This window comes from Chelonia mydas, chromosome 3 (genome assembly GCF_015237465.2).
Source record: "Chelonia mydas isolate rCheMyd1 chromosome 3, rCheMyd1.pri.v2, whole genome shotgun sequence".
NCBI classification, from domain to species: domain Eukaryota; kingdom Metazoa; phylum Chordata; order Testudines; family Cheloniidae; genus Chelonia; species Chelonia mydas.
In genome coordinates, this window is record NC_057851.1 from 162,813,236 (window position 1) to 162,831,830 (window position 18,595).

General features: G+C 43.1%; 1 protein-coding gene across 3 annotated transcripts in view; it reads left to right on the top strand.

The window, feature by feature from the left end:
• Positions 1 to 18,595, top strand: part of KCNH1 (potassium voltage-gated channel subfamily H member 1) — a 302,534-nt gene that overhangs the window by 50,696 nt on the left and 233,243 nt on the right. For all 3 annotated transcript variants that reach the window (XM_043543694.1, XM_043543695.1, XM_007058018.4), the window contains one exon: positions 10,253 to 10,645. In XM_043543694.1, coding sequence (XP_043399629.1) covers positions 10,253 to 10,645 — 393 coding nt within the window. The remainder of the gene's footprint in view (positions 1 to 10,252; positions 10,646 to 18,595) is intronic.

Consider the following 18,595-nt stretch of genomic DNA (forward strand, 5'->3'; position numbering starts at 1 on the left):
CTGTCATTGCTTAAAGGTCTCTGTGGGAGGTGTGGGTACTCAGCACCTCTGAGAACCTACTCCAATATGTATCATGATCTCTATGAAAAACAGGTGCGCTCCTGGCCAATATCTGCACCATAACTTAACATGAGCCTGAAAAGGCACATGTATGTGGCTGTGGCAATGCAGACTACGGAGCTTGTGTATTCCGTCTTTGATTCTTCTCTGCACTCAGTTAATCAAGAATGAAAACCTGATTTCAGTAGTCGTCCTATATGGCTGGCACTGCTGGGAAAGCCTTCACCTTGTGGTAGCTTAGGTACGGCAGAATTTTGGGCAACTCTCCTCCCCACCTCTACCTTCTTTACACACCTCTAAAGAACTTCAAGACCCATCATCAGTCATTCTTTCCTTCATTTCAAATGTTTTCCTTTTTCCAGTGCGTGCTAGAACTTAGAAACACAAGACCAGTTTCTGATCTCATTTAGTAATAATAATGCCTAGCTGTTATATAGCACTTTTCACTGGTACAGCTAAAAGCAGTTTACAAAGGAGATAAGCATCATCCCCATTTTACAGGTAGGGAAACTGAGGTACAGAGGTTAAAAGCCTGCTCAATATCACCCAGCAGGCCAGTGGCAGCGCCAGGAACAGAACCTAGGTGTCCTGAGTCCTAGCTGAGTGTTCTGTCCACTAGGGATCACTGCCTCATGATGTCAATTCACAGTTGCTCCAATGAACTCAATGAGTGGATAATGTGTTCAATAAGACTTTGCACTGGTGCAGGTGGCAGGTTCATTGCTACTAATAAAGGGCAGGAACTTATTTTACATGCGTGGAATGAGTTCCTTTAATTGCCACTTGAATATTGCACTCATTGTTTTAAAGTGGTCATTGGGTCTGATTCTGATCTCATTTACATCATTGTATATTGGGAGTAACTGTACTGAAGCCAAAGGCATTAGACCAGAGTAAAAGCTGGGTATGTGTAATCAGAAGCAGGACCATTTCTCTTTACTTAGAGCGGTTGGTTGGGTCTAGCTTGGTAGCCTTCTTGTTCTATAAAAGTGTCTGGACTATTCTGGACATGAGACAATGTATTTGCAAGCCTTATGTGAGAGCTTTTCTACCGCTCTGAATAAACTTCAGCCAGTTTAGAGTATTAAATTCAAGTTAAAAATTCATCCTTTTTTCTCTACTGACTGTCAGTGGTATTTGCTCTCGAAGTCTCTGTATTTATTGGAGTAATATCTTGTAAATTAACTGAATTCAAGAAAGGTGCTTGATTGCAAAAGGCCTTTGTTTATCCACTGAGCAGGTAAAGTGTGGGAAGTGTCAGTGTGAGCTTCTACCCTCTATCAGTATGACCCTGAGAGGATAATTCTGTCTTCATGCCCATTCTGTTCTTGGCCTCTCTGCTGAGAGTGCCAGTTTGTGCTGTGACAGTGGTGGTATGACGTGGACACTCATTCACCACGCGCTAAGTTGAGACCACCGATTCATTTCGCATGGGCCACTGAACAGCTGCCAGATAGTAACAAGTTTAGATTTCTCTGGCCATGGCAAGCATACATTTTTAATATGGAAAACTCCGAAATGTATTGTATAGTAAATGCTAAGACGTGCTATGATTTTGAAAGAGACGTAATGAAGTTGCAATGGAATATAAACTAATCAATACCCTTTTACAATTTGACCACCCCGCAGCTGACTTACGAACCTTTGTCCCTGGACATTGGGCACTGTACGTGTTCTCTGTACTGATGCTATTGGCTGATTTATTCTGTACATTTGCCATGAAGTTCTGTGTTCACAAGATTATGTCACAATTAAAAACGCAACAGGTATAAGCTATAAAAGTAGTTAAATTTATAGTGGCTCTTGGCAGCACTGCTTAATAAAGGGTATACCAGCATTTCCATTGTCAACCTTCCTTTTCAGGGCCTTATAACTCAATATCTACTTCAAATTGAAACTTAGAACATAGACTTTTTGCCCACCAGGGTTGTGTTTGTGTGTGAGAGTGCGAATGAATGAAAAAGGGAGATGTGGCTGCAAATGATTGATTTTTTTTTTTCAGTCATAAAAGACCTTAAAACAAATTACAGTGGCAACTTGTTGATTAACTTCGAGTACTGACTGTTGACACAATCCCCATTTCTGTAACAAGTCTGTGGTATAAATATTTGTATTTTGTGATATGTTAAAAATATTAATACAGCCTAGCAAAACTTTGATGAAAATTGTTACTTCTCCACTCTAAATAATAATCTATGGCTTTAAAGAGCTATTAAAACATCAGGCATTGTTACCAAAAATAATAAACACAGATAGTACTATAGTAGTAGCAGATGAATCATAAATAATTGGGGCAATACTGCTATTAATAACTTTCTGAAATAAATAATTCTTTTATTGCGCTATAAACACAAAATGGAAAAAAAAACCCTCCTAAAATAGGTTGGTTTCACTTATTTAGGCGTCTAGTTCTTATAGTAATGAGGTATTTACTTATTACATGTTTTGGATTGCAACCAACATCAGTTGCTTACATTTTCTCCATAGTTCCTTTTCTGGTCATCTTCTTCTCCCCCTGCCCCCTGCCCAGGAGCAGAAATGCATGGCTACTAGCTGGAACAGAATTGGTACACATAGGCTGGTAACCACCACAGGTCTTGGGGCACATCTCCCAGGTGGGCGCTCCAAAGAGGATTGTGCTTCAGGGTGGCACAATCCTTTCCAGAGCTCACAGATGCGCGGGGAGAGCATTCCGGTACACCACCCTTTAAGCTGGTGTAGCATGTGCCTCTCTCGGTGCTTGGCTAGCTTTGCTGGCTGGTGCAGAGGGTGTGGGGACAAGGCCCTACTCTTTTATGCCCCTTTGGGGGTGATTTACATTCTTGGAGGCATTATGAAGGAGCAGCTGGGCTGTGTGTCACCCCTCATGTCAGGGGCTCAAGGCGGGGAAACAGCTCTTCCCAGTTTTCTATACACCTACACAGCTGCCAGGCAAAACCTAGCCCTTCGGTCGTAATCTTCTTGGGTCTTTCTCTGTGTTTTTTCTGCAGTGCTGGGCACGCTGCTAGTGCTTAATGACAAAAGCAACCCTGTGATGACTCATTTAGAACAGTCAGGTTCATTAGAGGGTTTATTCCTCCTCCAATTTTTAAAAAAAGAGTTTGGTGACTGTGAAAGTTCCCAGGTTGGCAGCTCCAGAGACAGAAGTCAAGTTGGTTATCTACAGAACAGGTAGAGCACAGTACAAGCTGACCTACTCCCCTGCCTCCCTCTCCATGGGTGAGAGGATAGTTCAGTCTCTGTGCCTTTGGATTTCCTTCTGAGAATGGCAACAAGACCCCAGATGTGCTGATGGTGTTTGCAACATGCACATATCTCTGTGAGGAGCTCAGCTAAAGCTGAGATTACCTACTAATTTAAACAGGTCAAGTAGCTATCAGTTGTTAGCTATATTTGGTCCTTTTCAACCTGGACTAGATTTGAACTGGAGACCTAGAGGTGAAATATCTATTACTAAGCCGTGAGCCTTTCAGTTCAGTGCAGAATAGCATGATCTACAAAACAAAAAGGAAGACAGACTTAAATCCTCTTATTTTCTATGCTGCAGTCATTGGACCTCTCATATATAAAGGGAGAGTAAGTCTGTTGATTGTTGATAACATTTAAGAAACTAAAGCAGTCAAGTTGTGTATCTTCATAGTGACTTGAGCTTCAAGGTCTGATTCTCCTTACATTTAATTCAGTTGTGCATCAGTGTAACTTCACTGACTTTACTGAAGTTACTTCTGATATACATCAGAGTAACTGGGACCAGAATTTGGCCCTTAGTTTCTAGGCCAGATACAGATAGATCTTACCTTTTTTTGTTTCTATCATACATATACCTGTGTGAATACACGAGTAAGCTTCCAGACAGTGTTTTTCTAATTTACATAAAGCAAGATTTTCTTAGTGTTAATTAAGAGTTGGCAGTTTTACCATTGAGTTTCAGGGTCTCGGGATTAGGCCATTCTGAGTGGATTTGAAAATTTCGCCTATAGAACCTAAATTCTAAAATATAGTTTACTCATACGAAGGACAAGTTATTTTTAGTTTTCAGGGTTTTTCACTGTCAAGATTCATGTGTATATTTCCAGATTTAAAAGGTGGTTGTCAGGATGGTTGTCAGAATGTCTGCCTGTGGCTATATTGAAGTAACAATGTCGATAGAGATTAACGTAGATGTATGCCAAAAATGACAACCCTAGTCTCCAAGGACCTTTTGATGGCATAAGTAGTATGACCCCCAAGAGCACCTCAGTGCCAGATGGCCAGGAACTACCTGACATGTACCAGTGAGTTTCAGCTGGTCTAACCAGGCCAGTGCACCCCAACTCACTACGGTCACAACTTTCATGACCCATTTTAAATACAAATGATCATATGTGAACTGGTGACAATGGTGATTAATATCATTGTGAAATATATGTATTAACACTAGATGAGGAATTACGGTTACTCACTAATATTATGCTTTAAAGTCTGTGACCAAAAGGAGAGAATCAGTTTTTCTCCCAGACAGGAAGGAAAACAGCTACCTACCTGTCTTATATATAAATTTAGATTAGTAGAATGAAAACAATGGAAGCCCAGTTCACATATGAATCATCAGGGGGATGGGAAGCCCACAGGAAGGGAAGAACAGCATGAGATCATCCTGAGTCTGGGGACAAAAGTGTGAGTTTAGGAAGATAGAAGGAGAGAGAAGACACCATCTTGGTATCCATTGCTGGACAGACACAAGGGGCCAGACCTGTGGCAAGATGAGAAAGATGGGCCCTTCAACCAAGAGGGTTGAAGTCTCAGGAAACTAAACATAGGTGAGAAACCTGCTTAGGCAAAGATCTTTCACCTAGAAAGACAAAGGAAACCCAGCACCTTGTTCTTCTGTGGAAAGTCCTGACTGAGAGAGAGTCAGCCATGGCTGGAAATAAAAAGATTGGTAAGAAATAGACCTTGAACCAAGGCTGTAGCTTGTTGAGTTTAAATTTTAGACTTTTAGGTGTGTGTTTTCACTTTTATTTGCTTGTAACCATTTCTGTTTTTAGCTCTTTTATTTGGTATCACTTAATCCATGGTCTTCTGTTAACAAACTTATTATATTTTTACTAAAAAGAAAAGGAGGACTTGTGGCACGTTAGAGACTAACAAATTTATCTGAGCATAAGCTGTAGCTCACGAAAGCTTATGCTCAAATAAATTTGTTGGTCTCTAAGGTGCCACAAGTACTCCTTTTCTTTTTGCGAATACAGACTAACATGGCTGCTACTCTGAAACCTATATTTTTACTATAAACCAATTCGGCGCTGTGTTTGAAGGGAAGGGTGTGCTTTACACCCAGTTAAATGAATAAGCTGTGATGTATTGACACCTCAGCACAGCATAAACTTGATATATTCTGTGAAAGCACAGTGGTAGGGGCTGTACATCGCAGAGAAGCATCTCTGAGGAGCTTGCAGGCTAGAGTTCACTGATAGTTACCTGCTAGGCTGGGAGATTCTTGAGGAGTTTGCTGGTGAGGAAGACAGACCAGTGTGGCAGGAAAGTGAGACACAATCTAATCACCAGCAAAACTCTCCCTTTTTTAGGCAGAGAGGTCACACAGTGGCTAACAGCTCTGGGTATCCTCAGCAGCATGTTACAAGAGGCAACCGTGGTTTTGCCCTGCATTTAAGAGGTGGTAAAAATGTTCTAGCAGTGGCTGGGACCATTAAGTATTATAACTAAAATCTACTTAACTGACCTGCAGAATGTCACTCTGGGTTATACCTGCTATTGTCAGAGATGGGAAGTGCATGCTGACCAATTATTGCAGTGGATGAGTAGTCTGGATGAGTCCGCTTGCCCCTCATACTGCATTTCAGACTTGGGACTATATATTACCATTACTTCTTATGCAGACTCCCATTGAAGCCAATAGTTGGATTCACCCACAGTGGTTCAAAGGGATATTTTGAATCAGTTCATCCATGGGCACTTGCCCAAGCCGCTGCCCCAGCCAGTACCACATACTTCTGGGGGGATGGCAGTGGTTGGCTGCAGCCTCTTGATAGAGAGGGGGTTATTGCCACCTCGCATCACCTCAAGCTTCTCTAACCACCCAAGGGCAGATTTCCTGTCACATGGAGCACTGGATGAATAAGGTCCAGGGCTGGCAGGATATGGCTCCAGGAATGCTTTGTGATAGCCAGGACCAAATCCTAGCCTGGAGTGCTCTATTAGGATTCTAATTACAGCCTCACATGTTGACCCTCTGTTTTGCGGCTGTTTCTGGAAGCTAAGTTCAGCATAGGAGGTCACGTTTGCCTACATTTTTCATATTGTTCTGGATCGTTGATGATTCTCTGTTTGATCTTGGGTGTACGCAGTCTGCAAATCTATTACTCCGGGGGGCATTCTGCGCCAAAAAATTAAAAACTCTGCACATAATATTTTAAAATTCTGCAAGTTTTATTTGTCAATAAATAAATGCAGAGGGTCCAGCATGGCAATGGGGAGCACAGGCTGTACAAAGGAGGGAGATCACCCTGCAGCCTCCCTGGCTCCGCATCCCCCGGACACAGACTCAGTGGTGATACTGCATCTGACCCTGACACAGCACAAGGCCAGGGCCTGCCCCAGAAACACTCTGGGGCCCTGCCCCTCTGTGCCAGGTGCACCAGGTGTGGGGCAGGCAGGCTCAACCAGGCAGGGTCCAAATGTGGAGGGGCTCAGTGTGAGAGGATTCTGTGTGGGATAATCTGGGTGCAGGCAGCTCAGTGGAGGGTTTAGAAGTGGGGGGATCTGGATGCACAGAGGATCATTGGGTGTGGGGGTTTCAGGTGCAGCACAATAGGACCCTGCAGGGGCTTCCAGGTGAAAGTGGTTGGGGCTCAGCGGAAGGGTCTGGGCATGGGGGTCTCAGCGTGGGGGGGGGGTCTGGATGCTGGGGAGTGGGGATTGGTGGGGTGGGGGTCTGGGTGCAGATAGTTGGGGGTCAGTGGCATGGGGGTCTGGATGTGGGGGCTCAGGATAGTGCAGTGGGGTAGGGCTACTCATGGTGGAGGTTTGAGTGCAGGGAGCTCAGTGGGGGGTGGTCTGGGTGCACAGGTGAGGGTCTGGGTGCAGGGGGGCTCCAGATGCAGGGGTTGAGGTTCAATGGGGTGGAGTTCAGGTATGGGAGGGTAGCGGGGGTCTGGGTGTACGGGGTGAGGCTTGGCATGGGTGACTGGGTATGGGAGGTCCGGATGCATGAGTGTCAGGTGAGCAGTTCCCTGTACAGTGACCCCTCTCCCCACAGCTGAGGAACGATGGGGACAGGAAGCAGGGGAGGATGCTGAGCTTCCTGCAGCTGGGGGAGGTTTCTTGGGGGAGGTCTGTCGCAGACCCAGCCACTCCTTGCAGGGGAAGAGGAAGTCCCGTCCTCTCCTGCCTCCAGCCCAGCCGGGACTAGCACCTGATCCCAGACCAGGGTAGGAGCAACTGGCTGGGGCGTCCCTAGCCCTGCGGTGATTTACCTCTCCGCCGGCCCCTCCGGCAATGTACCTGCACTGCTAGAGAGTGATGTGTGACTGCTCTTGCAGATTCCCTTTGCTTCCCTGTCATTTTTCTGTGTGGAAGCAAAGAAATCTACAGGGGGAAATGAATTCTGCACATGTGCAGTGGCGCATAATTTCCGCAGGAGTAATCTATCTATGGCTTTGATCAGCTCTTGCTGCCCCCTCCTGGAGAAAATGTTGGACTCTGACAATCATCAGGCCTGATTTTCCACAGCCTTGCACCTCACACGGTCATTTACATCTGTGCAAGATGAGTGTGAAATGCTATCATTCTAGTGTGGTGCTGTTTTGCACTCACTCTGCACAGGTGTAAATGACCATAAAAGGTGCAGAAGAACAAAGAATCAGGCCCTAGGATGCTTATAAAGACAGAATCTAAGAGCTGATTGTTCTCCTTTTTTCCTTTCAGTTTAATCTGTTGGAAATAGCCATCAGCTCACAAAAGATCATTTTAAAAGGTTCAGCAAAGTCTGCAAATAAAAGTCTGCATATAAATGATATTAAAAAGCTGATGTGCGGATAACTCCTGTGAGGGCATATTGTCTGTTCTCGTCCTACAGGTGGCAGCGATTTATTTTCCCTTTCCCCATTCTCCAAAGCAAATTAATGGCCATGCTATAGTAAACATGAAAAAAAATGGAAGATCTAAAAAGCTTTCCCAGATGCCACTTGTTTGGCATTGACTCACCTCCCTCTGGCAATGCCTTTATCTTCCTCTCAATTTTCTCCTATCACTGAGCCAATGCAAGCCTTCACATTTTTTATTTGAGGAAAAAGTGTAAGGGCCTGATTCTGATCTCACTCTGGTTTCATGCCTGTGTGCATCCATTGACTTACATGGAGTCACTCCTGATTTACACTAGCGTGAGATGAACATCAGGTCCAAAACCTTCCAGACACGATTCTATTCAGTTATTCCAGTGTATTAATCAGGCCTAATGAAGGCAGTGAAGTTACACTGGGGTAAAACCAATCCAAGGCCCAATTCCAAAAAGGAGTTAACTTCAAGCTAAGAGTGTGGCCAATGAGTTTTAAGCGCATGCTTAAAGTTAAGCCTTTGCTTAAGTGCTTTGTTGAATTTGGGCCTATATGAGGTCAGAAATCAGATCCTAGGTCTTCAGATATTCAGTACTCCTGATGTCTGAATTATTTTAATGGAAAGTGAAAGTTAAAAGCTGGCATAATTTACTGGGCTAATGGTACAATTTTGTGGTATTGAAAGCAAAGTGAGTTTACTCTTATGCCCCACAAAGTAGCACAACAAAGTCCAATTAATTCATGCCACATCATAGCTTCAGTATAGCAGAGAATTAAATCAACAGCATTCAGAGGCAGTGTGGTCCAATGGTTGTGGCACTGGGCTGTGAATAAGGAGAGCTAGGTATTATTCCTGGTTTTGCCAGTGACCTTGTGCAAGTAACTCCTTGCCTCTGCTTCCCTTCCCACCCTTCGTCTGTCTTGTCTATTTAGACCGTAAACTCTTCAGGACAGAATCCGTCTCTTGCTATGTATGTTTTCAATGCCTCATGCAATGGGGCCCTGTAACAGGAAGGCCTGCCCCTTAGGGTAAGTCTATATTGCAGCGGGGAGCCAGTCCCCCCAGCCAGGGTAGACACATTCACGCTAGTGGGGTTTGAGCTGGTGCGCAAAAAACAGCAGCATGGACATTGCGGCTCAGGCTGGAGCTCAGGCTCTCACGCCAACCCGATCCCCTGGGTCTAAGCTCGTGTGGCTAGTCTGAGTCTCCACCATACCTGCAATGCCCGCGCTGCTGTTTTTAGTGAGGTAGCTCAAGCCCCACTAGTGCGAGTCCATCTACCTGGGCAGGAAGCTCACTCCCAGTGGCAGTGCAGACATACCCTTAAGGTCTAAGAAGCCTAGGCTAGCCAGCTCTGTTCCATTAGCCCTACCTGTGCCATAGGTAGCTGCCTCCCAGCCTAAGAGGACTGGACTAATTGAGGTCAGGTGACACCCTGAAACATCTGGCTCTCATGGGAGAGCTGAGAAAACTCTGTTTGAAGGAAGAACCACAGTAAACAAGTTGGGCTCTTGTGGGAGGGTCTGGAAGGACTCCAGGGAAGTAGCGAGCATCCTACGTCTGAGTAGGGAAGATAGAAAGGTAGCTCCAAGAGGAGCTGAGACTGTGAAGGGACTCCAGGGAAGCATGCTCCATCCTAGAGCAGGGAGACTTAAAGGGAGCCCAGAAAGTGCTCAGAAGGGGAACCAAAGTGGGGCAAAAGTACTTTTGGATTGTTTGGAGTTGAGTGGACTGACCTTTGAAAGTGACCTAGACTGAACCACGTCTATTCTGTGGGAGAGAGACAAAACCCTGTGGATGAGAAAATGAGGCAGAGCCCTGGCAGGAGCCATGCTTGGCCAGCAGGGGGTGCTATGGGACATATATGCCCTGTGACGGACCCCGATCTGGGGTTGGCATCAAATTGCTACCATAATGCAAACAGGAAGCTACAACACCATAAAAACGAATAGTGAAAGGATGTAGAGGCAACCGGTTAATTTAAAAGGATTCTGTTGTACTGTACTTGCAACTCTTTAGTGTTTAAAGGAGTCGCAGGATTTTGTAATGGGCACTATTTCTGTGAAACATTTTGTTGAGCTTAATAATCAAAAAAGTGAAAAATATTTCCCTTTTTCTGAAATATCTGTCGTTCCAGGTACTGCAGCTGGGCTCTGAAATCCTTCCACAGTACAAACAAGAGGCACCAAAGACTCCACCACATATCATTTTACATTATTGTGTTTTCAAGACCACCTGGGACTGGATCATCCTGATTTTAACCTTCTACACTGCTATTTTGGTCCCTTACAACGTCTCCTTTAAAACCAAACAGAACAACGTGGCCTGGCTGGTGGTAGATAGCATTGTAGATGTTATTTTTTTAGTAGACATTGTGCTTAATTTCCATACCACCTTCGTTGGGCCAGCCGGAGAGGTCATCTCAGACCCCAAACTGATCCGCATGAACTACCTGAAGACCTGGTTTGTGATTGATCTGCTTTCATGCTTGCCATACGACGTCATCAATGCATTTGAGAATGTTGATGAGGTTAGTATACCAGGCTCATTTCCAGGGCTTTATTTTTTTTCTTTTAATGTTTGACTCCCCCCCAAAAATAAGGAATGAATACTTGTAAATATGCTGGCATATGGTGTGAGCATGTCTCCCTTTAGTAGCTGTCCACAGCAATTGCTGCTGCTTATTCATAGCTATGCAACATAATGTAGATATTGTCTTGCACACACCACCTCCTGTCCCAGGGCTGGGCCTAAATGTGTTGCCACCCAGGGTGGAAAACCATTTTGGTCCCCTGTCCTGAATGAACCAGCCAAGTGTGTATGCCCAAAAATAAAATTTAAAAAAAAAAGGCAAGTAATGTAGTGCCCCTAGAAGTTGGTGCTCAGGGCAACAGCCCTGGTTGCTGGCCCTATTTCCTCCCATGGGTGATCAAATAACATCTCTTTGGCAATTAGTGGTAATTTTTATAGGAGAAAGTAAGATCAGGAGAGTATTCACTGGTTTTATCCAGCTGTCTTTAATTTGATGTAGTAGCCAGAAAGGAGGAAGACAGCCAGCATGATATGGCTAGCAAGCTCCCTGCAGACTACGGTTGGTCCATGCACCACAGTTTGGAAGACATGGCATACCAAACATTTATCTGAAACTACCGTTTTCCAGCTCGTTTTGATGACTTACAGTCTAGAGTGGGCAGAAGAGAGGGATCATGGAACCTTCCCTCCCTCCTTGCTCACCTTCTTCAGGGCTAGCCACAAGACAGCTGGGGAGCACAGACATTCCCCTGGGCTAATCCCACCAATGACTTAAACTAGGGGGATAGGTTGTAGCTTTAACAGTTTTACTTTTAGTCATTTAGACTAGACTGCATTGAGACTAGACTAATCGCCTTTTATATTAAAGTCACATGTGCAAATAGTTTATAAAGGGTGGTTAAATAACGAATATCTTAATAAATGGTTAATCAATTAGTATAGATGAGTCCAACAGGTTGCTTATAACTAAGGCTACGTTTATGTCACGGAGGTCATGGAAGTCACGGAATCTGTGACTTCCAGAGACCTCCCTGACATTCTCTGCTTCAGCCCCAGGGGCTGCAGGACTCTGGAGCTGACAACCAGTGGGGCCCTGGCAGGGTCCCAACGACAGACGACAGCAGCGACAAGCGACAGGGAGCCCCCCTGCAACGTTCCAGCAACAGGTGACAGACTCCTGAGGGGGCCCTCCTCAGGGTTCCAGCGACAGGCGATAGCCTTGTGGGTGACTGGGGGGTGCCTCGGGTGAGCTGCTGGGATGTCCCATTTTTCTCTTTGGGAAATATAGTCACCCTGCAGCTCCCAGCCACCATGGGTGAGGGGGACCCCCACAGCTCCCAGCCACCATGGTGGTGGGGGGAAATCATGGAGCCACATCAGCAAGTCACAGACAGGTCATGGCTTCCATGAATTTTTGTTTATTGCCCGTGACCTGTCCATGACTTTTACTAAAAATAACGATGACAAAATCTTAGCCTTACTTATAACCATCTATAACACCATCTAGTGATGTGCTTATAACCAGCTGTGAGACACAGTACTTGTAGTAAAGTGGTCATCATGAGGTTAACAGGATTACTCAACATATTATGTGTTGGAGTCATGCTTCCCCCTTCCCTTATTTAGTGGGACTTCCCCCACCCTCCTCCTGTTGTGATGCAGCTAAATAAAACAGCAAATTGTCAGTCTGTAGTCCTGTGAGTAGACTTATTTTTGTTGCATTGAAAGGTCCCTTTACAAAACTACTCATGCCTGTAACATACTTCTAACACCTATTAATCGTTTATTCATCCTTTATAATCCATTTATAAACATAACCTTAATGTAAAGTGTGACCAATCTGTGTCCTGAAATCAGGACATTCCTTAAAATAATGTCCAATGAAATATCTGGATAATATCAAAAAAACATGTTACTTCTTGTATAATTAAACAAAAAAAGCTGTGAGAACGAAGCATTGTTCATCTCATTAGATCCATGTAAAATATTTGTTTTTCACTTTGGCTGGGGATAGCTAGGCAAACTATTAAGTGCAGTGAAGCAAATGTAATGTTATGTGAGATTTAAATCCCTGAAGATAGATTTTTGTTTTACATAGAGCCACAGACTGAAATAACACAAGTGAAATCACCCCCAAAACTTTGTAAGCCCTGTCCTTAAATATTTGTTTGTCCCAAATTGTGCCAAAGGGAAGATTTATGTGAAAGACTGACATTTTGCTGTTGTAGATAATCATGGTACTCATAAAGCAATAGAAGGATTGATCAAGTGATCAACAGCTGGCATCTACAGTAGAGTTTATATATTTGTGTGGTGTCTACAGTAGAGTTAAAAAAACAAAATCAAACAACTAGAGTCAATTTTCTTTACGTTCCTAGAACAGTAGCAAATCATTCTTGATCCTGCTGGACAGGCTCTTGATAACCTGAGTCTGATTCTGTCAGGATGACATACAGAACACACCCAGGTGTGAATGTCCATGCTAGAGGCCATTACACTGAAATGAAAAGCCTTTAAGTGAACAGAGATAGGTACATAGTTACTGCAATGATTTTCTGAAGTGATTATTATTGTTATACTTGGAACTTGGTTTTTCAGATTCTTAGGATAAAGCTGTCATTCAAAGGGAACAACTGGTTCATACTGTAATTATTGTATGGTTCTTCAATAGTTTCTTAATCAGAAAAGTACAATAGTGTTATTCCTGGTCATTCTAGTTATCCCATTCAAGCAAATAAAACATGCTGTTCTTGATGCTGTTATTCTAATGCTGTTCACTATTACTTCCCCTAATGGGGCCTGATCCTTAGTTGGTGTAAATCAATGTAGATTGACTAGGGCAAATCTTCAACTGGTGTGAATTGTCAGAGCTCCATTATGATCAATGGAGCTATGACAATTTATACCAGCTGAGGATCTGGCCCCATATTTGTTGTCCATTTCACTATGAACTGCTTCAGAGGAGAGATAAAGACAATCCATCTCTTTGAAGGGCCAAATTCAGGAAGTCTGGTCTAGAGAGAGAGACTAAGTTGCTGTAACTCATGCCTTATTACAGCTCTTCTACATGGCGTGTTGTTACATCAGTTCCACTTCCTTCAGGCTTGATGACTTCTCTAGGTTCTGATACGCACTGGTGTGAAACTGAAGTTATACAAGGAATCTGCACTGGAATCTAAAGGCTAGATTCACTAGGCTGCTCCAACTGCTTTGAGGAAACAACTTTTACATCGGAAAGGTTGCCTTTTTTAGCCTTACGGTAAATACTTTAATAAAAAATCATAATGTAATATTGCCAGAAGGGAAATGTGACAGAGTGCTGGACAACAGCTGCTGATCCAGCACTCTGATCACTGCAACTTCCATTAGCTGCCCCTTTCATGCTTGAATATGGGAAGGAGGCCAAATTGATTGAAATAGGCTGGAGAGAGTTAAAAACTAATTACCTCATTAACTTGGAAGGTGTACACACACACACAGGAAGGAGGTGCAAAGGGGGAAAGAGAAAGAGCTGTCACTGGTAGAGTGAAGGATATAGGAGGTCTCTCTACCCTGCTGGGCTCAAAGGCCGTAGAGCCCCAGGATTCTGTTCAAGCCGCTGCACCACCTATATAGGTGGTGAGAACAAATTTGTAAATAAATCACTGGCTGCTTTACCTGATGGTCTCAATAGTTTGTTCCTCTGGAAAGAGGCAGGAACAGAGCATGCTCCTGCCATAGGGAATGACCCTTCAAACATGTTAATAAAATGAGGTAAAGACTATAAAATCATATTTTACTCCTTCAGTGTTTCCCTGTGTTGACTGTAGCAAGAGAGAACAGAATCCTTATTTGGCTTCATCAGAGCAGGTGAAAGCTGAGTAATTTCATCTGTATCTAATCATTCTTTGTAAAGAAAGATGGATGTCAGTAACGAACTAGCTTGACAAGCCAATTTTTTTCTTTAAAATGCCATAATTCATGTGATGTACATAAAGGATTGATTTATATGAGGTGCCTCATCTGAATCTGATGCGTGAAACACTTTGTACCTTACTGCTCCACAGACCTGTTGGCTCTCTTCAGTTAACTATGACACTTGGAGTCATTTAGCTCTTGAATCTTCTTGTGGAGGAAGGCTGGAGGTGCTCATGTTTGCATTTGAGCATTAAAAGCATTTGGCGTCCATGTCTGTTTGTATGCAGGAGTTTGGATTTCTACAATTCATGCTTGCATACTGGCAAAATCATTTGTTGGTAGAGAAGTGTGATAGTGAGCTTTTATTCTGTCCTTACATTGTTTGGTTTTCTTGGTATTAATAAACTGGGATATTTTTTTTGGTGCACTGGAATCTGTGCAGTTTTATGCTCTGAGATCCCGATGGCCCCATACCACAAAAATTATAATAGAACAATTCTTGAGGTATTGGTTTCAGTACAGATGTAACTGGGTGAAATTCTATGCCCTGTGTTATGTAGGTCTGACCAGATGATCTAATGGTATCTTCTGGCTTTGAAATATATAAATCTATGAACAGCATGTGGTATCATGAGCTGACACCTGTATTCACCATAAGTGGCCCTATTTTTTAGTGATGGCAAGATTGACTGTGGATAATATTGTAGAACTCTTTTTGGGCCAGATTTGGCCGCAACTGATAAGGCCAGATCACGTAAATAAATATTGGCATGTGCCAAATCAACTGTTTTAGATAAAATATTTTTAATACCGTGTCTTTCCCACTCCCTTTCGCCCCAGCATAAAAATAACACACACAATCCCAGAGCTACTGATGGATCCACCATCATAGGAATATTTAGAACTAGAGCTGGTTGGAAACTTTTTGCTTTGGGGGAAAAAATGAAGGGAAGTATTTCAGTAAGGTTAAAATGTTTTGTTCTGTTCTTATCAGAGCAGCAGGCATCAGCTTTTTGGTTTAAATTTTTATTTTATTTTATAATTATAACATAAAACAAAATATTTCAATGGATCTGAGCTGATTTCTCCCCCCCTCCCCAATTTTTTTCACTTTGTGGGCAATCTCAAAATTCTTTGTTTTTTTTCTGATTAGGAATGAAAATAAACTTTGAAATCACAGAATGTCCAACAAAATGAAAATTCCAGTTCCATACAGATTTATTACAATGTCTTGTCTCTAAAACACTTTGTTGTCATTAACTAACTTATCCACACAACTCCTGTGCGAAGTAGGTAAATGTGAATAGCCACATGTTACAGATGGGCGGAGGGAGAGAGGTAAGTGCTTGGTTCAAGAACACAGAATCAGAGATCAGATTAAAGTAGGAATTGCTGGCTCCAAATCCTGCATTCAAACATCTAGAACACCTGTCCCCCCTTACTATGCCCCACCCTCTCAAAAGTTGTATATTTAGAAAAAAGAGAGACTATCCATGGAGAGATTTCCCTCTTGCTCCCAATAAAAGGAACATTGGAGAACTTTTTTCCAGTCTTTTCCACACTGGCGAGTTATTCCTACAATTAAAAGCCAAAACCCTTCCTTGAACTGGTAAGGAACTTCAAATAATGGAAGTCTTTCATTGACGAATGAATCATCATGGTACCAGACTTAGATTTATAACAGTACATACTGAGGTTAAGATGGTACAGTGGATTCCAGTTTAGCTTGCGTAAGATGAGGGGTTGTTCTAAAATGTCTTCCACTTCTCATAAACCCTATAGTACTGATCTCTCTTGAAAATGTGCATCAAATATCATATGCCAGTATTCAGACTGACCATAAATTTTTCCCCACTCAAGGAAAATCCACATAGATTTGGGTATAATGTTACTTTTTTTGTGCTGAAGCTTCAGTTGCCAGAATTAACAAAAATAGAAGTCAGTGACATAGTAGTCTTGTATCCCTCAATAGATTTATGACAGATTCCTTGTTAGGAATTTGTCAAGACCAATGCAGTCTAAGACCTTAAATGCCAAAGCCAAGCTGAAGCATGTTTTTGCAGTGGTGGCATGAGCAATTTCACACAGACCTTTGTATCTTATGCAGTTTTCAGCCCATAACTTCATAAGACACTGGAAACAATGACTTGTTACCCTGGTAACATGTGATCCTGTCATGAAATCTCCTGGCAGGAATGGAATCCACTTGTGTCACCGCCATATAAATCTCTGAAATAAGGGAGTTTATAGTGGAAGTGCTGAAGAGACTTAAACTCTAGCTGCACTAACATGAGCCACTATAATCAGTTATTGGCTGACATTGACTAAATTGAGAACTATCCATCACTCTTATGAATTGAGGTGACAGAGATATGCATACTGAAAAGTCGTGAGGAAAGATGTATTACATATAAATTAACTCACGTTTGCCTAGCCAGATGAATTAGAGAAAAATCTAGCATTCAGGCAAAGAAGATACCTATCTTCCAAAGGAAGGGGCTTTAATGACGAAGTGGAAGAACATAATCCCTGACCTTGAAGAGGATAAAGGAATAGATGGTGGTGATAAGTATAGTCAGGTAACAGGGTGGCCTGCCCCTTTAAGGACAAGAGTCCTGGGGCCAGCCAGTTCTATTTACCAATCAGATGCAGCTGAGAAGTGGTGGGGACAGGTGTTCCTATAAAGAGCTGCAGGAAAGGGGGAGATAGAGAAGCTGCAGGCAGGGGTAGTCTCCCTTCCTTAGAGACCATTTCAGGAGACTCCTGGTGGGAAGCCTGGGTGTCGTGTGGGTAGAAAGCTCCAGCTGGAAATGTTTGTTTTCCTTTTGTGAGTTGTTTGGTGGTTTGGACAACAAATGGAATCTGGAAGCAAGGGCTAAAGATTGATTTGAATGCAGCTGATAATTCTCCTGGCCGGTGAGGAAGGTTGCCATCTTACAGGTCCAAAGAGGAGTCAGTTTGGAAAGAAAAGACATTAAATCAGCTGAGTTTTATGGAATCTTGCTAACTTTGAAACCTTCCAGTTGCTTTTCAAAGACTATCGCAGCTACATTTCAAGTAGTGTTAAAGTTATTTACTGGTGTGTGTGAGCAGATTCCTACCTAGTTTTGTTCATCTTTCCTGTTTGATTCCTTTCTGACTGGGAAACAACAAAGTGCTTTGGATGTGGGTCTGTTAACTGTGGTAATTAAATGAATCTTCTCTAAGGCCACGTCTACATTTACAGCGGCATGTAGAGTCCAGACACTGCATGCCCAGCTAGCCTGGGTATAAATAGCAGTGTAGATAGTGAGGCATTGCTTAGGTGAGTAAAGTACAGACACACCAGAACCTTAGGGTACACACCCTACTCTGCTCTCTGTTCGCCTTCAGCGAAAGGCTCTGGCAGTGTGGGAGGCAGCAGGGAAAGGCTCCAGCAGCTCCCTGCGGCCATAGCTTTTCGCTGCCACATGTAGCTACACATGACAACATAGGCGCAGATTGCTTTTCACCATAGCGTGTAGCTACATGTACCCTGTGTGTCGCTCTGAGCGTAGACCAGGCCTAAGTGTGTGGCTAAACTAAGCAAAAGGAAAACAATTCCTAACCCAACTTCTGTGGAGTGTTTTTACACAAGAGGCAGATTATACATGCCATAGTCCAGGATAAAAAAAACTGCAGTTCAGTTCTTGGGCATGTATATTGGGAAATGGATACTGGCTGCACTAAAAATGGCTGGACTTAAGTGGAGATACAATGAAACATTTAGAACTCTGAGCTTTTGAGAAATGTCTGATTTAGTATGATGTAAGGCTCTCCCACTTTGCTGTGCTCTTAAACCTTTCCCTCCTTACCCCGCCTCGCAAAACTCCATAGCTCTCCATCCCCATATCAGTCAATCATTTTTACACCCTCTTTCAAATGTAATGCCACTCTTTTTTCCTTTATAGAGTGTTCACTTTCATGAATACCAAGTATATGGCAGTGTTTGTAGAGTAGTGAATTCCACTTTTTATTGAATATTGCACATTCAAAACCTGCACAAGAGACAGGGTCCAGTCAGACCTTTGCG